A 23400-nucleotide genomic window follows, 5' to 3' on the forward strand; every position below is an offset into this window, starting at 1 on the left:
TTGCCCATAGGGAATCATTGAGGAATATCTGTCCATAAGGAAACATAGGGGAATACTTGCCTACAAGGAATAATTGGAGAATACTTGCCCATAAGGAAACATAGGGCAATACTTATCCATAGGGAAACATAGGGCAATACTTATCCATAGGGAAACATAGGGGAATACTTGTCCATGTGTTTTATTTGTATTATCCTATCATTTCTTAGATTGTACACCATAGGCAGGTTTACTCTTATATTTGTTGTTTTTATCTACAGCGCTGCGCAAATCTACAGTGCTATATAAATAAATAAATAAATAATAATAAGATAAGGAAACATAGGGGAATACTTGCCCACAAGGAAGAATTGGAGAATACTTGCCCATAGGGGAACACTTGTCCATAGGAAAACATAGGGGAATACTTGCCCATAGAGGATCATAGGGGAATACTCCTCCATAGGGAATCATTGGGGAATACTTGACCATAGGGAATCACTGGGGCATGCATGCCCATAGAGAAACATAGGGCAAGCATTCACTGTTTTCCTATGGGCAAGTCCTGTCCGGTTCTTTGTTTGAGTCCACCCCAATGTTGGTATACAGAGCAGCCCAGCCAGGAAGCCGCGCCCTTTCCCGGCCCCCCCTCCCCTCTCTGACATCACTGCCCAGCATCGCCCCCCTGAAAAGCAGCGGCAGAGCCAGGCATCCTCCAGACAGACCTCAGCAGCGCCACGCTTCCCGCGGAGACTCTCTCGCTGCCTGCCTGCCTTGCATCAGCAGCACAGCCACCAAGAAAGGCGACACAATCCTCGTACCTCAACTCAAGCTCTCTCTCATTTTTTAAAAACATTTTAAATTAAGAAAAGAACCCTAAATTATTATTATTATTTGTTGTTGTTGTTATTGTTGTTATTATTATTATTTTATACCGACCTTATTGGTTGTTTTTTATTTTTATTTTTCAAAAAAAAAAGGGGGGGGAGCACCCATTTTGTTTATATTTTAATTTATAATAATAATTGGTCTTTCTACTGCGAGGGGTTTTGGTTGCAATTATTTTTGGGGAGCCGCTGGAGAGGACAGTTCGTCAAAGAAAAAAAGAAGTGGGGGAAAAAATATTGGGAACATCCAGATCTGAAGATATTGATTGATTGATCCGTTGATTGATCGAGGTAAATACTTGCCCTGTTTCTATGGGGTTTGGGGAGGCGGGAGGGTGAGGAGGGGAAGCTTTCATTGAATGTTATTCATCTGGCGCAGCCCCGCTTGGTTTCTTGATGTAAGGCTGTGGGAGGCATTTATTTATTTTTGTTAATAAATAAATTATTTATTAAATATGGTGTCAGTGCCTCCTAGCAATAGGAGTCAATAAATAATTTGTTTTGAATGAATGAATAAATAAATAAAGGAGACCCACCCCAAAACGGACTCTGGTGATGCAATCTTGTGACTGACATTGCATTTTTTAATTCTGTGTTAAATAAATGCAGGGGCATTTTTGCCCCTATTTTGCTTTTGTGAGGGGGGGGCTGATGGGTAGGGAAGAGATTAAGTAATAATTCTGATTAATGGGTGAATGAATGAATTAATGGCAACATAGCTCTGGGGGAAGGAAGGAGTGGTTACGGTAAATAAAAGGGAATGTAAGAATGTCTCAACTGGGGTTGCATCATGGCAAATTCAGATAGAGAGGAAGGGGGTGGAGTTGGTCGGCTGCCAAAACCACAACACAAACGTGTGTGTGTGTGTGCAAAGTCCATTTCCATGCTGCCCTAAGCCACTTGATTCTCCTCTGTGGGTTTGTTTTATTTAAAAAAAGAGTCCCCCCTTTCTAGATCTGGATCAAATTTGGGTGAGGAGAGGGTGACCAAATCCCCTCCTTTTCTCATGTCCTCCCTTTAAACCTTCTGCCCAGGAGGAATTCCAAAATGTCCTCCCTTTTGAGCAGCATGCCTTTATATTTACATGAGTGTTGTTGTTGTTGTTTTGGTCATGCTTTCCTCCCCCCCTTCTTGAATGTCCTACATGTTGGGGTTCCTTGTCCTCCTTTGGAGTTAGGGCATCTGGACATTCTGGGTGAGGAGAGAAGGGAAAAAAACTCAGCCCCATGGAAATGGTTTTTTTTTGGGGGGGGGGAGATCTAGGTCTGAGCCATTGGGTGTGGGGCAGATCCGTGTGTCTTTGGTGCAACCTGGCCTTTCCCACTCAGATCTCTCCCCCTTCCCTCCCTCCCTCCTGGCAATGTGGTTCTCCCGTGTGGTCGCTGGAGATTATCTTTGTTCTCCACTCTGGTACTTTTCCTTCCCATCCCCTCTTTTTTTCCCTCCCTCCCTCCTTTCCTTGCTGGTACTTTTCCACTCGCCTCCCTGCCTATGAATCAGCCTCGATGTGCAAGAGGTAGCAGCCACAGCAGCAGCAGCCACAGCACTCACGTGACCCCCCTTCCAGAGACTGCTGCAGTATTGACGCTTTCCATCCCTTCGCCCTTTTTTTTAATACCTCCACAGATAAGGCAAGTCCAGCAGCAGCCCAAGGACAAAAAGATCAGGAGAGACGCCAGCCACCATCCCTGAGAGCATCCTAAATCTTCTTGCTTCATTGCCTTCCGAAAGGAGCATCCCGGATCCCGTCATGACCAAAGCTGAGATGGGCAAGCTCAACACGACCCCCGATGAAGACAGCAGCAGTTACAGCTCCAACAGCAATGACTTCGCCTACCCTTACCCAACCAAACCCACTGCTCTCAAGAGGTCAGAGAGGCTCTCGGCCATCACGCCGCTTTTAATTTTGGAGCCCCATCCTAATCAAGAGCAGGTTCTCTCTCTTGGATGGAACAAAAGTAGATTTCAACCTTGATTTCCTACTTGATTTCCCCTACAGACTCCCAGCCGGTGGCTCGCATGTCTGTAAGGTGGTGACTCCACTCTGGATTTTAGTCTAAATTTTAAAGGAATTCTCCAAGGTGCTGAGGTCAGAGATAAGGATGAGCAGCGTGGACAACTCCTTTAAAGTTTGAGCTAAAATCTGGGATAAATACTGTACACTAAAATTATCCCCAAGACTGGAACCATCAGTGGTCACTGGTTTGCATACACTGTAAATGTGCGCATATCTTTTGTATTTGGCCCAGAGTCCTAAACAGATTTAGTTGCCTGGAGTCCCAGTTTGGAGAGAAAAGCAAAGCAATAAATATATGCAAACAAATAAATAATTCAGAAATGAACTCGTTTTAAAGCCATGGGATCTATGCATGAAAACCAAAACTTATTTTCTGATGCTTAAGTAGGATACTGGAGAATGATACTCAAAGCTGTTCTCTCTCTCTCTCTTTCTTTCTCCTTCCCTTCTTTCTTATAGCCATTATGTAGACATGGATCCAGAAAACCAAAACTTTTTACTTGAATCCAATCCTGGAAAGAAGAAATATGAAACTGAATATGTAAGCATGCCTCAATCTTTTTAATAGCAGCACTCAAGTAAAGGCAAATTTTTATCCAGATTGAAGCCAGTTACAAAATACTAGGATCTAAATGGTCACTTAATCATCATGACATTTTTCTTTTTGTTTGCAGCATCCAGGTACTACTTCCTTTGGAATGTCAGTATTTAATCTGAGCAATGCTATTGTGGGCAGTGGCATCCTTGGACTCTCTTATGCCATGGCAAACACTGGAATTGCGCTCTTTCTGTAAGTACTAGAACACATTAAACTACAACAATCCTATCATGTTGTTGCTTTTTGTGCTTGTCATTTCTGAAAGCATTTGCAGTTTGCTTTTTTAAAGTATCACCAAGACTACCCCAGTTTGTATGCCACTTTGCAGATGATTTTAGAAAGGAACACTTTTTCTGAAGTATAGGAACAGAATGGGTTTTATTCCCACTAAGGTAAATGAGACTTTAACATAGATATGAATCATGTAGCCCTCCAAATGTTGCTGTATCACAAGTCCCAAAAGCCATTGCCAGCATTGCCAATGATGAGGAATTTATGGGGTTTCAGCCCAACAACATCTGAAGGGCCAGATGATTCCCACTTCTCGACTAGAAGATGCAATCAGTCCTGTTTATCTATACTTGATTTCCTGAACTTGGGATCAGGCTACTAGTCAGTTTAAACACAAAAGGCAGGATCTGGCCCAAATTAAGCATTTTTGAGACCAAATGATGTTAGCTGCTTGCATCTCTGCTATTTAAATAAATAGAGTTCAACCATGCTTACTTCTGTCTCACTTTTATCCAACCTAGCCTGTCTTGTGAGAATCTGCCCTTGCACCAGATAATGCCTCTTCCTAGCAATCAGAAAGTGATTCTTTTTGCAGCATAAATGTTACTATACAATATTTTCAGGAGTGTAGAAGAAGCTTCCCTATTGTTTGCTGCTCTGCATTTAGATAGACATTCGTCCACATGCTGTTCAGTCTCATTTCTGTCCTTATCCGCACATTGAGCCTTGTCCATTTCTTTTTTTTAAAAAAAAGCAATACTGTTTATCCTAGTGTTAATGTGCACACAAATATCTTTTTCACTTAAAAAAATTAGTATATATGTGCTTTAGGATTATGTAAGTGGAGGGACATAGACAGGAGAGCAACACAAAAAGCTAGTAAGTGGAATTTTAGCTGTATATACACTGCAATGGAAGACATGGAGATGCCTTTCCTGTATTATATAACATAATTATTTCCTTTAGGGGGCAGTGTAAGTTGTTGAAGAGCATCCTTGGAAAGACATATGACCATGGTTATTGCCTATTGCAATACAATTGAAATAAGTTATTATACCCAAGGATGTGTCTGCATTAATAAGAGGAAATTGAAACGTAGTCTTTTCATATTAATTCCTTAAACATTTATAGCTATACTCTGTATTTTCAGATGGCCCAGCTTATTGGCTTTAAGCCCTGCACATTTAAACTTCCCCTTCTGTCTTCTCAGGTCCTCAGAATTACTCATTGATGGTCACTTTGAGATGACTCAACATGCAGTATGCTGGTAATGTTACTGTTGCCACCAAAACCAACTGAAGTGTGAAGCACATGTTGATGTATGGCCTTTATTCATTTTTTGCTAATTAATTTAATTTGTAAGTTTATATGGAAAAAAATACCAAGCAAAAAATGTGCCATACGCTTTTAAAATGAGAGAGAGAAAGAGAGAGAGAGAAAATAATTTGACATTAAGATGTGCCCTTTCATGCTCCAAGGAAGTTTTGAAGTGGTTACAATGTCATCAGCATAATGCACGCTAGCAGTACCTTCTGGATAGCAATGTCCTCTTTTTTATTTTTAAAAAAAGCTCATTCAAGTTAGTGAAGATTTTTTTTAGAAATTGAAATTAGTATTTTGCATTAGACACTAAGTACTATATTTTCAAAAGTTAAAATGTGTTGATTTTCCAAAGACTGCTTTTTATGAAATATAGTGTGGGTACATACATTAGAGAAGAGGTTTTTGTGGGACCTAATGGAATATACTTCTGTGTAAACATGCTGAGGATTATATTGCATGCCTTATGCACATACATATGTGGAGTAGATATTGGTAGATATTGATCTTTGACTTTAGGGACCTGATAGATTTTAAAGGAGAAGAGGAAGCTCCTCCAGTTCATTTGCCCTTTTGTATAAAGTAATTACTCTACTAGCATTTCTACTAGAAAGTTGGGATAAGTTTTCTGAATAAGGTAGCAGGGCCTGCCTACAGCTGCCTGTGTTATGTCTTTATTGAATTAAATTAACTTCTGTGTGTTTTGGACTGGGATGGGATAATAACATTTTACACAGGCATAGTAAATCCAGTGTTTCACTGGGCAGTGCGGATTTCTCCCTTATCCACCCCTTTCTGCTTGCATTCTTCAGTAGTGCCCAAAAACCAAGACCAGAGAATTGCCCAGCTCTCCAAAGCAGGCTTTTTGGGTATACTGGAGATTGCAGCTGGGAAGTAAGATTGCCCTGTATTGATTCCACTGCTGGAAGCAATTTTATCAGAAGATGTTCTAAAATGGCTTTAATCCTATGTGCTAATCCTCTGTCTCACTCACCCCAAGTGTTACTACTGAGTATCCACCTAAATTTGTATCATGAGTTTAATGTTTATTTTGTAAAAAGTACTAAAATGAACAGAAGAAAAAGAAGTAGAACTTTATTTCCCCTTCAAACTATTTGTCTCAGAAGTTTAATAACATTGGGGTGGAAAGGGCTTGTCAGTTTAAAAGAACAGGGATTTAATCCATTGTGAGTCTGAACTATTTTAAAGCCAAGTAATCCAGTTTAAGTGCTAGGTCACTTGGGCTATTTGTAATCCTTTTTGGAAAATCTCTTGCAACCTGAGTCACAACAAAGATCACCACTATTTTCATCACATTTATTTCTCTATATATTTATTTGTTAATCTGGAATGATGAAACCATTTCAAAACAATTATTACTTCTAACTGCCATTGATTTCAAAGAAAGGTTATGCACAAACTTAAATATTTCCTGTTGATATCAGTGGGGGGAAGTGCATAAAATTAAAATTAGTAGAATTCCTCTTGTGTTTATTAAATTTTCTTGCTTTACTTATATACCTGTTTCAGTCAAAGTAAAATTTCTGTTTATGTTTGCTTTTAGAATTCTTCTAGTATTTGTGTCGATATTTTCGTTGTATTCCGTTCATCTCCTTCTGAAGACTGCCAATGAAGGAGGTATGATAACACCGATTTGTAAATAAAAAATTCAACCACTTCACCATCACCACCCCATTATAAATGATGTGCTTGCAACTGTTCTGTTTTCTGTGACTATAGGATCTTTATTATATGAACAACTGGGAATGAAGGCATTTGGCATGGCTGGGAAACTAGCAGCATCCGGATCAATTACAATGCAGAATATTGGAGGTAAGGGTTTTCAGATACATGCCCTTCTTTACACTGTATCCTTTAAAACTGTTTTCTTCTCTGTTCTGTCTTTGTCACACAACATAGTTCCACTAATGTACTGAAATTGGTATTATGTTTGGTGACTCATTTTTCTGTGCCATGTTCTTTTTGTAACGATCTACAATATTATTCACCTGCAGCTATGTCAAGCTACCTCTACATAGTGAAATATGAGTTACCATTGGTCATCAAGGCATTTATGAACATCGAAGAGAACACAGGGTAGGTGTTAGAATGGCTCAGCCCAAAAACTGTCAGTAGGAAGACAAAGGATCATTGTATCTGGATACCTTTGTTGATACACACAAATGTAACTTCTGAACCAGAGGAAAATTTTCAGTTATGCTTCCCTTTTTCTTGAACAATCTGTTTAAACTATGGTATGGATATTACTAGGAAAATATCCTTACAATTGACAAAATTAGAACTTCTAGTAAACTGGAATACTGTTATACTATTTGCAGGTCTGCTGTTAGACTGTAGGTGGTTTGAGGTTTTGTTGTTGCTATTTGCTGCATTTTTGTCAGCCGTCCAGTAACATACTTTTACTTGTGGGTTGTAAACATAAAATGATAAAATGCACCAATAAAAATAACAGGGCAATTGTTACTTTTTCTATTAAAAATAAAACAAAAGTAGAAAAGTGTAAACATTTCTACAATGTACCTTTTTAACGGTAGCTTTAAACAAAATATTTTTCATAAAAATTGAAACTTAGTGGGATTAAAGCATTAATCTTAAATATTGTAGGAATTTTAGATGCATAAGCATTGGGTGCAAGTCTTCAGGACTTACTATGACTTCTGAAATTCAGATATTTTTGCTTTGAGCCATGAGACACTCCGATTTTACTGAAATTCCACATAATGGTTTGTAATCCAGAGATAAGTAAGGATGCCTAAATTTCAGTAGAATGATTAGCATGTGGGAAGCCAGTTAAACTGTATTAAATTCAGTTTCACATTTGCTCCTACAACTTTCTCTGAACTATACTCATTGCGTCTCAACTTGTGATATGGAATAATTGTTATTTAGTGGTAGAATGCCTAACATTTTGGAAAATGGCTCTTCCCCATGGGGCTTCTACATGATGAGAGATTTTTGTAGGGCAAAGCAGCATCTTTTGGGTTCCTTCCATTTCTGTATTGCTCTGGGCATCACAGCAATTTCTTATGGAGAATGGAACACACATCCCATCCCATCCTGTGCCTTTCACTTGGCTAACTCTAACTATAATTGTGTTCATATCCTCTGGAAGAATATAAAAAGTTAATTTTAGTTGCAAACCTGAGCATCCTTCCTGTGGTAGAAGTCCCACCAATCTCACTGACTTCCTCCTGAGTAAACATATTTAAGATTGAACTGTTAAGTCTCGGGGTGCATCTACACTGTAGAAATAATGCTGTTTGACCACCACTTTTAAGTGCTATAGTTCTGTTCTATAGAATCCTGGGATTTTATAAGGTCTTTAACCTTTTCTGCCATAGAGTGTTGGTGCCTCACAAAACTACAAATCCCAAGTTTCTGTTGAATGGAGCCATGGCAATTAAAGTGATGTCAAACTGCATTATTTCTACAACACAAATACACCCTCAGTCTAATACATTTCTGTGGAACATCATTGAATCTGATTGCTGATAGAATATTGATCACATCTGACTGCCACATGGTCATCCCTCTTGAGAGCTACAGCAGAGCAAATTTCCCCAAAGAATAGGCTTTTATAGCTCCACAGCCAGAATTGGGTATTTGTGTGTATGAGGTATTCCAGCCTGGAATTGCTCTGCTTCATTTCTTTTCCCCCTAATTTTAAATACATATCTAACTGTGGACTCTTTGAAATTGTAGATTTAATAGCCAGCACTTTAATGGTGATTCCTCTTACTTTTCTTTTAGGCAATGGTATATCAACGGTGATTACTTGGTTATATTGGTATCCTTGGTGCTGATTCTACCTTTATCACTACTGAAAAATTTAGGTAAGTGGATATTGATTTTTGTCTAAAATTAGGAGGGAAATAATAATGACTCTCTTTGATGACAGTGTAAGAGATCCTTAATTTAGAAGCCATGACTACATTTCTACTTCTTTATCTAGTGCGTGAAGCCTTCCAGTTGACATAAAAAATATGTATACTGCAAGGCTTACAAAAATAAATTGTGATTTGTGAAAGAAGAGGCTTACATAAACACTATAAAACATAAATAACAAGAAACAAGAAGAAGGTTGGAAAGTTTGCAATCCCGTACATACTTTACCTGGGAGAAAGTCCAACAATGCAGTGGGACTTACCTCTGAGTAAACATGTGTAGAATTATACTGTAAATCTAACTGTTAATTTATCAGATGAGCCAGTTTCACTTGTGGGTCGACGAACTGTGGCCCTCCATATGTTGATGAGCTACTGCTCCCATCATCTCTCACTATTAGCAAGGCTGGCAAAGACTGATGAAAATTTGTATTCTAAAAACATCTGGGGGCCCACAGGTTATGCAGCTTGAATGCAAAGGTAAACCCCAACATAGGTGTGCATGGTTGAATAGTAGGGTGGTATTTATATATTGCCAATATCCATTCCTAGAAATCCACTACAGGCCATGTGATGTATATCCTCTTGCAGATGAAATATAAGGTCCAAAGTAAAACATTTCTTTATTACAGGTTATCTGGGCTACACCAGTGGATTTTCCTTATTGTGCATGGTCTTCTTTCTTATTGTTGTAAGTACGACCTCTTCTATATAATTTGAAATGCTTGAGATACTTAGTCCAAGTGAAATTGCAGATTACTTCTAACTATGCCCAGTCATTAGATCTAAAACAAATTGAATCACAGTAAGTAACAGGTACTATTTTTGTTCTTCATTAGGTCATTTGCAAGAAATTTCAGATTCCTTGTGGGCTGGAACATGATTTGATTAATGCGACACTAAATACAACATTAGAACATCTGTCAACTGTTTCACCTTTTCATGGAACTGAAGTCAATATAACTAATGATGACAAGTGCACACCAAAATATTTCATCTTCAATTCACAGGTAAAGATTAATATTAGCCTAGAGGAGTGGCTGAATCTGTATGGGCTAATTATAAATGTGACTGTAATTCTTTCTAAGCCTCATTGACTATTTAGAGCTCCTCTTTCTCCCACAAGAGCACTATGTACCTGTTGTAAAGTTCAGTGTGTCTTCTGTCATCCTTCAGTTAAACTGATGGTGACTGGGTTGGATGGAATGTTTGCCTTGGCCACCAAGGCAATTGGTTACTTAAGCACATACAAAACTGCTCAAATTCTTAAGTGTTTAAAAATTCTCTCACTGGAGAACAGTATGGGGTTATTTAATATCTGTATAGTGCATATTGGACTCTCAATCTGAGTAGACAAGTTCTCAGTAAACTTTCAAATTGCTTCAGATCTACTTCAAATAAGTACTCTGGTGCAATATGCCAATTTTCTTATTGATTTGCTGGCATGATAATTGATTCAGTGGAATGTGATATTATATATGTGCAATATATATTTCAACACTGCCTCTTTTTGAGAGTCATTAATATGCACACACTCTCACCATAGGATTTGATAAGAACTGACACTTAGTGATTTTGGTAGAAGTGTTTTGGTCATGACAGGCATAGTCCCAAATGGGAGTGTACCCATAATTCCATCTAACAAATAGAAATGGAACCTTGGGGATCAATCCACATCCTCTTGAACTGAAGGGCAGAACGCTAAGATTACTTGAATGGCATGATTCCTTTCCTCATCTGTAACTGAAACAACAACAACAACAAACCACCAGCTCTCAAAGGATAGCTAACTATGCAGTCCTTCATTTGTTGTTGATGTATGCCTTGAGGTAATTTCTCATTTATGGTGACTCTGTCATAGGGTTTTCTTGGCAAGATTGGTTCAGAGCAGGTTTGCCTTTGCCTTCCTCTGAAACTGAGAGAGAGTGACTTACCCCATGTCACTCAGTAGGTTTCCCTAGCTGAACAGGGATTCAAACCCTGGCCTCCAATTACAATTCAATATGCAAACCACTACGCTGTGCTGGCTTCCATATAGAAGTAAATCTTGCTATTTGCCCTCAGAAGTATTGTATTGGTTACAATGACAGACTAAGACTAGGAAGGCCTAATCCTAAATCAGGCATGAAGCTTGTTGGGTAATATTTGGACAATACTTTACAAGATTATTGTGCACATTAAATCAGCTCAGTGGAAGGATGGTGTGATAGAAATGTAATACATTATAAATAATATAAATAAAAATAGTGAGTTTATGATTGCAACCTAGTTGCTAAGTAAACTGTCTTTGCTTTTTCTGTTACAATTATAAAAAATACTAACAAATGCATTTTCTGTTTTCCAGACTGTCTATGCTGTACCAATCTTAACATTTTCCTTTGTCTGCCATCCTGCTATTCTTCCTATTTATGAAGAACTGAAAGGGTAAGACCTATTTATATTGTATATATCATGTTTCATAGAAAATAAGATAGGTGAAAGTGCATATATTTCAGAAGTATTAATACATTTATTCCTTTGAAATAGCCGAAGCCGCAGAAGAATGATGAAGGTATCCAATGTTTCATTTTTTGCCATGTTCCTCATGTACCTTCTGGCTGCTCTCTTCGGCTACTTGACATTTTATGGTAAATAGCTACTTTTCTGTATCAATTTCTGGGGTTATTTTTGTACTTAAACACTGTATAGATGTAGTACATAGAGAAATCTTGTAGCACCTTTGAGACTAATTGAAAGAAAGAAATTGGCAGCATGAGCTTTTGCAGACTTCAGCCTATTTCCTCAGATACACTGATTCTATAGACTAACACAGCTATATCTTTGAATTTTACTGTATAGATGTGTTTGAGCATCCACAAGGCTACCACAGTAAAGTACACTTAACATTGGCCTGTTACAGACTGCCCAAATAAAGCTGCTTCGGGTCTCTTTGGAAGTATGCTATTTAAATGATGCATGAGTCCTAAGAGTCCGGAGGTCGCGCCAAAGCCACATTCAATTCCTAAGCACTGAAGAGCAGCTTTAGTTCAGCTTCCGGATTCTTAGGATGCATGCATCATTTAAACAGCATACCCCCAAAGAGACCTGAAGCAGCTTTATTTTGGCAGTCTGTAACAGGCTATTATTTTGCTTTGTGGGGGAGATCATGTGTAACCTCTCCCAGTGGAATCAGGGCAACTTGATTTGTGTACTCAAATATTTGTGTACCATTTCTAAATTACAGCTCTAAATCTAGTCTCTGGTGGAAGCATAAACAGCTTGCTCACTGTTCCTAAAAGCACTGCTTGAAATAAGCCCTTCTTAATTTATTTGCAACTTGTTCTTAAGCAATTTAATTCTAAGGAGATCTGATCCACATTTTGAAATTTATTTAATAAAAAGAAAGTTCTGTTGTATGCATTGGAACTTCTTTCTGAATAGAGATATTTAGGATTATACAGTGGGTATCGTGTGGTATCAGGCATGTGAAAGAAAGTGGAATAGAATGCTTTTTATGTTTAATACATAAGCTATTGCTTGTTATGAAGTAGACTGTAACAAACAAAATTTCACCTTAACCTGGAAAATGGTGGGTGGGAAAGCAGAGGTCACCAACTGAAGATTTTCTTCTCTTCTCTGTACATCTTGATCTTCCTGCTTGATCAGTGCTTTGAAACATTACTTTTTAGGCTATAGTTCAGAATCCTCAATCCAACATAGAATTCTGCAAGTTATAGTCCATAAAAGTAACTTTTCAAAAGTTTATGTCTGGCTTTCCTGGAAGGAATAGAGGACAAAAGAGAGAGAACAGAGGATGCTACATGGAAACTGGTTTTGCATTCTGGTCTGGAGGCCAGGGAGTTTTGGGAAAATGTACTGTGTCTCGTGTAAAATCAGTTATCTACATCTTCTCCCTGCAAAGTTATGACAAATAGCATCATCAAGGCTATTCTATTGAATTATACTTATTGGCCACCAGTAATTAACCCCTAACACAGGTTAGAGTAAAACTGCAAAGAACCATATTGCTGGGTTTCATTGGATGGCTGAGAAGTGTGCACTGCCTTTGCAGCTTCAACATGACATCAGTACAGTCATTTGGTCCTAGACTTTGTCATGCCTAGAGTAAATTTCAGAGGTCTTCAGCTAGATAGGATGTATGTAAATCCCTGATTCCAGGATGTCTGCCCCAAGTGTGATTAACTCAGGATTTAACTCATTATTGAGCAATATTAATAGCAGCAATATTGTGTTCATTAGTGCAAAACTTTAAGAAGTTATTCCAAAGGTTGTCATTGATGCAATTCAGATGCAGAATTTGGTCCACTTATAACTCTATTAAGCAAAACTGAATAAGGATGAACATTAAACAAATTCCATTTTTAGGTTGAAAGTGCTGCATTGTTATATTTTTACCTGATTCCACTCGTCAGTGTACAGTGCACAGAGATTTTGCTTTTGTACTATGTATATGCTAAAATTACTAATCTCTTAAAATGCTATTTTCTTTGCAGAAAAAGTTGAGCCAGAGTTGCTTCATACATACTCTGCATTCCTTGGAGCTGATGTTCTTCTCCTGATTGTACGTCTGGCTGTTTTGATGGCTGTAACTCTTACTGTGCCCGTTGTGATTTTTCCAGTAAGTAACTTCACTTCAGGTGGTGGGAAGGGGCTCATAATTTCTGTTCTTAGTTTTGATAGTAATTTGGAAATCAAGATAACTTGGGGCTTCTTTCCTTATTTCCACCTGTCCTTTTTAATATATATATATATATGTGTATTGTTTCACCTGTTTGTATCAATATGTTTTTCCTTTCATTGCTTTGATGTTACTGATCTGTTTCCATTTTAAATGACATACTGAATGTGACATACTGAATACTGTGATACACTGAATAAGAACTGACCTTAAAATAAATGCTGGACTTCTAATATAAAGTGAACCTAGGAGATTTCACAGAAGGAAAGTTCTCTCCTATCTTCTATCTTAAAATTGTCTTTGCCCCCTTCAAAAAGCTTCTCATGGGCTGGGGGCAAGGGAAAACCTTGCCATCAGTAAATGTCCTTAATTTATTTTTTCTTTTCATAAAAGCTCAGTTGTAGGGAATTCCCCACTCTTAAATTGGTTTTCCCTTTTGTTCAGAAAGTGCCCCACACATCCTAAAGAATAGGAATGCGCTTGTTTAAACTACTCATTCTCCACTGGAGAATGAATAATTTAATCAGCTTTGCCCCCATTATGAGAACATCTTCCAAAATACTAGTTTTCAAAAACATTCTTGCAGGGTGGAAAGAGTCTCCCCTCAATTCACCTTCCCTGATCCTGGCATGACTATTTAGTGGTTGTAGTAGCAAGTTTCAGATGAGGATCATCAGTGGTCAGAAAATAGCTTGTGATGACCCACAGTTGCCCACTGCCCTCCCCACAAACATTTCATGACCATATTCAGAGAGTAGAGGAAATCTGGGCAGCAGAAGGCAGGAATAGTCATCAAGTTGTTTGGAGACTTGTAGGGAAAAAATGAAGAGGGGTTTCCAAGGGATTCTCTTCATCAGGGTTTCCCAACACTTGAGAAACCCCCTTTTTGTTGCCTTTCACTGTGTCAAGAGGCTGTTGGTGATGTAGAGAGAGAAAAAAAGAATGAGATCCTTTATTTCTATGACTATCCTTCTGTTAACTTATCTTAGAATACAGCTCAAATTTTTGGCTTAAGCACATTATGTCAAAGCCGATGGATAAGCAAATTAGTTCAGAAATAATTGTCTAATTTTATATGAAAAATTGGTATCTCTTAGAATATTTTCCCCATATGCTATTTTCTTACAGTTTTTATGATACTATGAGTAATTTGGGGAACATTTTCCCCCAGAAAATGAATTTACTTCAATGAAAAATTCATATATTTACAGATCCGCAGCTCCATCACACAATTGTTGTGTGCAGGGAAAGAATTCAGCTGGCTCCGCCACTGTGCTATTACATTTGCTCTTTTGGTGTTCACCAACATCCTTGTGATCTTTGTTCCCACAATCCGAGATATATTTGGTTTCATTGGTAAGTACTCTTCTGTTAATCGTATTCCTTTTATTCAAAAGAAAAAAAACTTCAAAAGAAATTTGAACAGTGTAAAAGAAAACTAATAGCCTGTTAATCTTTAATTTTTAATATAGGTGCCTCTGCTGCTGCAATGCTGATCTTTATACTTCCATCTGCTTTCTACATTAAGCTAGTGAAGAAGGAGTCAATGAAGTCTGTACAGAAGATTGGGGTATGTACAGAGAAGTTCTCTTATCTATGTAACTAGTAAAAAATGGGAGATGTGGATGGTGAATCTGTTGAAGTTGAGTGGTGAGTCCATGCCCAGTTTTATGCCTGGACTTCTCACAGTTCCTCCAGGTTATACAAAGGCATCAGAGTGCCATACCTGATGGAAGTTTAGCAAGAGAAGAGCCCCCATACTACCTGGGCGAGCTGTGGAAAGGGTGGCTACAAAACTGGGAGTGAACCCCCTTCCTTGACAGCAGATCCCCAGCTGCCCTATGGCCTAAAAGTTCTTAGAGTTACTACCGTATATACTTATGTATAAGTCAACCTCATGTATAAGTCAAGGGCAGGGTTTAGGAGCAAAATCGTGGATTTTGACATGACCCGTGGAGAAGTTGAGGGTCAAACTCAGGGGCATGCAGTCTGGGCATGCAAAATGTGGACACAAACCTCCAAGGGTAGTTGCATTCATGAAGTGATTGACTCTCAGACTCAAACTTTGAACAGAATTGGTATGACTTCTAGTACCAGTGCTCATCGCACATTTTATCTCCCCAGCCCCACCTCAACTTGCTTTTGGCCAGTTTGGATTCCACCTCTCAGTTATTAATCTACTGTATTCTTTTTTTAAAAATCAGGTTACTTTCCTCTCATAAAGTCCCTCCAAAATCATGGTTTTTACAGAAGTATTTTAAATTCTACAAGAGTTTGCTTTTGGAGTGATGCCTGATTATAGTTAATTCAGTGGTCTGTCTGCACAGTGTTCAGTATCTGTTTTGTATTTGCATTCTTTGATTCTAATACATGCAAATCAACTGCCTTTCCTCAAATCATTGTTGAGGAAGCATTTAGTAACATGGCTTCTTCAACACTGATTTTTGTTCTAATATTTTGTACAGCTGAGCTGTGCCTTTTTATGAAGGTGTCAGAATAGGAATTGCAGTCATACTTTGTTATCCTGTGGATGATCCCTCATCCTTCCTTTGGATAGTAGTCATATGTTATATCTAACTACTACTAAATCTAACTGTTTCTTGAAGGGCTATAAATTGCACACTCCAGCTTAAACCCAGATCAATGGAAACTAAAATCATATTAAAACTAAGTTTAGGAGTTGGAAGGATGCTATAAAGCAGCAGTTGTGGAATTAAGGCTTCTACTCAAAGGAGATTATCCATCCGTGTGTAAAGGAGCTATTTTTTATGTTTGAGTGTTATTCATAATTTGCATAGACATGTCTCCCACAACATTCAAGGCAAGATGTATTTTTATGGTTCATCATCTTCGCTATGGGGGATTTACCACTGAAATTACAAAGGAAACTTGAGAGACAGGTTCTCTCAAGTTTCCCTAATGTCCATGACCTGTTCTTCCCATAAAGTCCTACTTTTTCTTGATGAAATACAGTAATGTGGTCTGTATTTTTTGTGTGCTCTCTTTGTAGGCTTTGCTTTTCCTGCTCAGTGGCATATTTGTGATGACTGGAAGTATGACCTTGATCATTCTGGACTGGACAAGCAATGCTGCTTCTGATGGTCATTAACTATCTGCTTTGAACAACAGTGGTCATACAACCATCTGCTTACAGAACTTCTTATCCGTATTTGCAATTCTGCTTCCTTTGAAATGCAGATTCTTTGATGCTGGTTCTTCTGATTGTAGAATAGGTGAACTTTTTAAAAAGAAACTATTCTACACGATGGGAATGGATACTAACATCAAACCACCTGAATCTTTGGCTGCGGGAAGTGACTATTTATTCCATTCCAGAGAATGGACAGCTCTCTCTGTAAAAATATTATCAAGCCATGTTTGGCTTTTATCATTGTTACTTGGAAATTTTATTATTTACTTGAATGTGCCTAATGGAAACAATTGATGTGAGAAATGTTAGTTTACAACAGGGGAGGCTAAGCTAACCATTGAAAGTGAAAGAAAAAAAAACACTATTATTTTTGTACCAAAAATGTTATGGACCTCAAAAGCACTATTTTGACTTTAAGAAAATGTTTTGTATGTCGATGATCCACATAAGGTTGGAAAGAAATCAGTAAACAGTTTAATTAGTGTTCTAAATTCAACATGTCTTGCCTATCTGTAGAGGCATATCCTTAAAATTATATTTTTGGCCACAAGAAATTATTTTTAAAACCTATAATGCTAAAGATCAACTAATTTGAAAGATTCAAACCATATGTAATTTAGTTATTCTGAAACCAAACAAGAATTTATTGAGATTTCATGGTACTATAACTAAACTAACAAACATAAAATACCATGCTCTATTTCTATTTCCTAAAATTGTCATGCTTTTAAAAAGATTTCATTCCACCAAAGTGTGTATGATGTGTTAAGCAATTTGTATGTAGTAGTAAACATAGCATCCTACCCAATTAGTAGTATACCCTAGCAGGCCTCTTGAAATGAATGAGGGCTATACAGAAGTATCTAGCAAATTCCTGATATAGTCATGATAATGCAATATTGGCATTTTTCTTCTGGAGGTGCTCAATAGTGCAATTACATTTTTTTAAAAAGAAAGGTGTGGGTATTTTTTCCCTATTCAGTTTTTGTTATAGATCAAATCACATTGGTTCATCAGCCATTAATACAGAGTTCCCTTATTGACAACACATGGCTTAGTTTTATTTATTTATTTTTAAACAAGTAAAAGTGAGGTCCTCCTATAGTTTACTAGCAGTACAGTATTCACTGGCTGCACAATATTTTTCAATTTCAAGTTTCCATCCGTTATTAGAATTTTAAACTATTTTATCATTTGTTCCTCTTCGAACAGATGATTGCATACAATACACCAGGCACTGGTGTACATGACAAAAATTATCTTCGTAAGGCAACTGGTATTCCTAAATGCAACTGATATTTACAGCAACTTTTTTTAAAAAAGAAGATCTTGATTGACTATACTGTCATTTCATGTGTATTTGTTTCTGAAATATGAGTGCTCTTTGAGCCTTAAATTTGCATTAACGTAACAACAGGTTACTTAGTACAATGCTTAATAAGAGCATGATCCTTTTCCTAATGCAGAAATCTCCTTGGCCCCAAGGGAGCTCTGTTCCCCTGACCCTTCCTCCCTTGAACACTCAGCATTACCAGGCTATTGCAGCCCAGGTTAGGAGGGTTAGATGGAGAAAAGGGAAGTATGTACAGATTTCCCATTCTTTGCAATACCCTAGAGGGGCATCCTGTGAATTAACGCTGAGTAAGGTAAAGGAGAAAACTGCTTTACTACACCTCATGGTGGCAAATCTGTGTACCTGGTACACATACTTCTAACTGTTTGGTAATCTGTAGGTGTTCACTGCATTATTGGTACTTGTTTAAGAGCACATTCAATACTGCTTTGCATACACAGATGCTACTGGAAAAAAACATCTTAAGACTAGACAGGCAAAGTTTAACAATATAGTACTATGTGAATTGCTTTCAGCTATATTCAACTGGCATCATAATTTAGGAGTCGCATTTAGTTCAAGTAATAGTTGGGTTAGAGGGATCAGATGGCATGTAATTAGCTAATTAAGCAACAAAGGCATTTTTGTGGGAAATGTCTTGGCCCATTTTTAACATTTGGTAGTTGTCTGTCATTGTGTCTTTTTACATATGATAATGCAAAAGTTTTTGTTTGCATTTCTGCATGGGCACTGCTTGCCTCAAAAGCTGCAATTCTGATTCCACTGAGGTCAATGTCAATGACATTTATGCATTACTGAAAGCTAATTAATTCCATCCTCCCCTTACAATACCCTTGCTTCCACTACTCAATGGCTTGCCATTGGAATCCAAGCCATGACCTTGAGTAGAGCAATATGAAGTCTACTTGAATAAACTTGATTATCTCCCTTGTTCTCAAAAAATCCAATTACAGTGAGCCTACCACATCGGCAGGCTAGCATTCTGTGGATTCAACAACCTGTGGATTGCCACGCTCCATATTATTAGGTGGCAACATGGGCACATCACTGCCCATTGAATAATATGGAGAGCAACTGTCAATATTTTTCCCATCCACCTGGGGCCCTGTAGATGAAAACGGCCCACTGTAACCAAGAATCACCCCTATACTTGCAAGAACTTAAATTTTTGCTGACATTCTAAACATACAAAAGTGAACAATTTGGAGTTTTTAAAAGAATTCACCTTTTTCTAAGCAACTTGTTTGGGATAAAGTAAAATGAATTTTTAAAATGTCTTTTGTGTCTCAATGCTACTGTTTTCAGTGGAATCAAGATTATATTATACAAATGTAACAGATAATGTATAAGATAGTGAAAACAGCATTTCTCTTTTCCTGCTTATTGAACTAAATTACTGGTACTTAACATCATGTTCCATGTGAAAATATTTGAAAGAAGTCTCAGTTAAAATGGCAGCTCTTTACCCATTCATGTGGCTTCTTGTAAAACAACTATGTTTGTCTTGATACCTCTCAAGCCACCAGTTTGGTACAGGGGAAAACTATGCCCTCTTCCAACACTGGAGAATTGTCTATGTTCATTGGTTTATCTCAGCAGCTGAAAAACTAGACAAAGGTATGAAAAAAATCCAAGATAATACTCATTATTTTGCCTCAGTAAATGATATTGTGTACAATGCTATACATAGCTGCTCAGAAGTAAAGTCCCATCAGGTTCAATGGGAATTACTTCCAGATAAGTGTGTATAGGATTGCAACCTGAATCCAGTGATAGCTGGACAATACACTGTGAATCATGCAGCTTTCCGGCATATGATCACTATGAATTTGTCCATTGCTTTCTGGTGTCTGAATCTGTTGCATACTTGTTTCTTTGGAGGTTTCTAAGTAGCACCCAAGCTAGCAGTTTCAGTATTAATTAAACCAAATGTTTGTCACCTCATTTTACAATTACTGTCTTCCATGTTATTTCATTCATAAAATGTAACATTATTTATAGAACAATAACCTGTTGGAATACCTATTTTTCAGTATTTATGCATATCCTCTGTACATAAATCATGAGTGTATATATTGTAACTATATTGTATATAATGTAGGTTTGGGATTTTATGTTTATGTATATAAGCTTTCAATATGTTTAATGGCTAATACACAATGTCCATGATTCATTCATGTTGTACACCCGGTAAAGAGCTATCAGATGGAAAATTTCCAGAATAATAGTATGACTGCCCAATTAAAATTCTGTCTTCTCAAATTGCTAAGATTAAAAACCAAATGTCAGTTGGCATTCACTACTCTGCCGGTGTTCAACGACATGTGTGAATCCAGTGAAATCTTATTTTTCCCTTTGTACCATTTGCCCCACATGGTACCACCAAACTGATCTGAAATTCTTGTTGATTGCAAAGCAGTTTGCTATGTGGGATGGACAGTGGTAGTTGCTGCTGGAGGCAAGAAAGAAGTCATAATGTTGACTAGCATCATGATTCTTTGAAACCTGACCCATAAACACTGTCATGTGTGCAAAGGTCCCTGTCCTCAATGGCTTTGCAATGCAGACAATATTCTGTTTCACCTGAGGGAATGGGAAGTTCTTGTGCATATTAGGCTTTTCATTGTTCTTTGTTCACAGATGTGTTCACTGCAATAACCATGAATTATCTTTTGGGTCCACAAAGTTCAGGTTTTCAGAGTATGTTGATGTTTTCAGTGATTGGTTTTAAAATCAATATATTCAGCCTTCATGTACAGAGATGTTACAATTTGTATATATTGTATATGTATATATATAGAGAGAGATACACACTGTATTGTTAGATCAACAATTCAACTCCAATTGTTGGGAAAATAATGCTACACAGTTTCAATGAAACATTGCTCCAAAACACACTGCAGAAATAAGGCAGCTTGAGACCACTTTCACTGCCCTGGCTCAATGCTAGGGAACTCTGGGAGCTGTAGTTTTGTGAGACATTGAGCCTTCTCTGTCAGAGAGCTCCGGGGCCACAATAAGCTACAGTTCCCAGGATTTTCTAGCACTAAAGTAGGGCAGTTAAAGCAGTCTCAAACCAGATTATTTTTGCACTGTGTTTTAGACAATTGTATGTTTTAACCAAACTGAAATAAAGATATAATCTTACATTGTGTATATGTGACATTTTTCTTCTTACCTTGGGGGTTAATTCACTTATTTGCTACCGAGTGGAGCAAGCACTGCCCAGGATGGCTCATGAAACAGATTTGAAACTGCCCCTGTGTGAATAAGGCTTGTTCCATGAGGCACATTGAATGAGGTTCATTCCATTGGGAAAATGAAAATTTTGGATCCAACCCACAGCATATACAATTATGCATCTGTTAGCTGGATGTATTTTATAACCTAAAGTTAATGTACAGAGTACACTTGCATATTTGGAATCAATCTTTTATCAGAACATGCAGGCATAATTTGTTCTTAAGTTATGGTCATCTGTCAGGGATGCTTTGTGAGTTCCTGCATTGCAGGACATTGGATTAGATGGCCCTAGTGGTCTCTTCCAACTCTTGTGTGTTAAAATAATACCATGCCTCCCACCCCTCAATAACAGTGTTACACTAGTTTTTATTACAGTATGGCAAACTTCATGATTATTTTCCAAGATAAATGATAAAGTCAGGATTCCTATGAGACTTGCATTTCTAGTAACCTGAAGTAGAAACAAATCCCACAAGCAATGGTGTATAGTGTAGGTTTATGGGATCTACTTTATCATTTACTAGTAGGGGCAACCTATCCTTAATATGCTACAAAAGTTGTATTATAATTTGTACCTTTGTATTGTATCTTAAATGGCAAGTAAGGTAAAGGATGGGATGAGGATTGAGTGATAGATGTGGAACATCCAGTGGACATTCCACATGTCTATCAAACTTGAACTTGCATAAGGATGGTGACTCATTGAGGAAGTTAGAGGACGAAAGTGATGTTAGAATGACATCAGGGTGAAGATGAAGAATAGGATTTTGAAGGAGACCATTGGAGATTTAGAGGGTGGACAGAGAGACTGAAAGTTGTATTTATGAAATGAATACAATGCTGTCAATCTAAGTTTATAGGATAAAAGGTAACTACAGTTGTCCCTCCATATTCGCTAGGGTTAGGGGAACAAGACCCCCGTGAATATGGAAAAAACGCAAATAACAAAAACACTGTTTTTACCTCAGAGGAAACCTTCCTAGGAATCTCTAGTCCTGCAGTGCAACTCTGTGGTCAATGTCCAACATACACTGACCATAGAATGGCACTGGAGTAGCTACAAATGGTCTTTCAGCGCAACTTTTAGTTAAAGTTGACCACAGAGTTGCACTGGAGGACCTAGACAGTCCTAGAGAGAACATATTAATGAAATCCGTGAATAATCAAATCTGCAAATATCAAAGCCACAAATATGGAGGGGTGACTGTATAACAAAGTGTTGTAGTGGGTATAATTTGGTTAGGAATAAATAATATGATAATGTAAGTCATACTTAAAATTATATTCTAAATCAGGTAATATCCCCATCACCATACCCACAGTGAAGCAGATCCTAAAAGAACAGCCCTTTTATACACACACACAAACACAGCCAATATGACCGACCTGGTAAAGATTATAATAGCAATATCCTGATATGAATATGGGAAGGTGTGCTTGCTACTTTGTGGGGCAAGGCCAAAGTGGTGACCTGAGCTGAGATCTCCTCAACTTGCTTTTGCCACTGCCATTTCCCACCCTCCTGAGAGCAAAACAAGAGAGCTCTGAGCAGAGCTTCAATGATTGTGAAAAGCAGTCACAAAGCCAGATATCTCCCAAATGTTTGGCTCTGAAGGCTCCTTCCACCTGTTCAGCACAGACAATTTTCCAGAATGCCACATCCGCAATGTCTGGCTCTGATGATCTCTGAGAGCCAGGCACTAGTGGGCTCTGAAATAGCTTACTGGAAGGGCAAGGTGGAAGTAGTAGATTTTCTTTTCTTGGCAATCTGCCACCTGAAACAGTTGCCTCATTGCAGCTAACAAGAAGGCTAGTACTGTTTATGAGAGATCCACTGATCAGAGCCTGGTGCAAAAGGAATACACTTAAACAACTGTGGGACAGGGATTTGACTGAAGTACCAGACCTCAGCAGGTCACATCCCTTTCGTGGGGATAAAAAACTATTCCTGTATTTCCAGGTATCTTCATTTCACCTGTACAATTTATGATGGAAGAATCCTTTTTTGTTTTGTTTTGTTACTATTTCCTTCTCCTC

At 37.9% G+C, this 23400-nt stretch overlaps 1 protein-coding gene across 1 annotated transcript; it reads left to right on the forward strand.

Moving 5' to 3' along the window:
• The first annotated feature begins 684 nt into the window (after positions 1 to 684).
• On the forward strand, positions 685 to 21267 carry SLC38A2 (solute carrier family 38 member 2). Its single transcript, XM_042467247.1, has 16 exons — positions 685 to 1157; positions 2493 to 2735; positions 3343 to 3424; positions 3558 to 3673; positions 6597 to 6670; positions 6773 to 6865; positions 7048 to 7129; positions 8804 to 8886; positions 9570 to 9628; positions 9777 to 9947; positions 11282 to 11361; positions 11464 to 11564; positions 13431 to 13555; positions 14827 to 14971; positions 15088 to 15185; positions 16626 to 21267. The coding sequence occupies exons 2-16, from the start codon at positions 2617 to 2619 to the stop codon at positions 16722 to 16724; spliced, it is 1527 nt and encodes a 508-aa protein (XP_042323181.1). The 5' UTR covers positions 685 to 1157; positions 2493 to 2616; the 3' UTR covers positions 16725 to 21267.
• Positions 21268 to 23400: the final 2133 nt, after the last annotated feature.

Source organism: Sceloporus undulatus, chromosome 5 (assembly GCF_019175285.1).
Source record: "Sceloporus undulatus isolate JIND9_A2432 ecotype Alabama chromosome 5, SceUnd_v1.1, whole genome shotgun sequence".
NCBI classification, from domain to species: Eukaryota; Metazoa; Chordata; class Lepidosauria; order Squamata; family Phrynosomatidae; genus Sceloporus; species Sceloporus undulatus.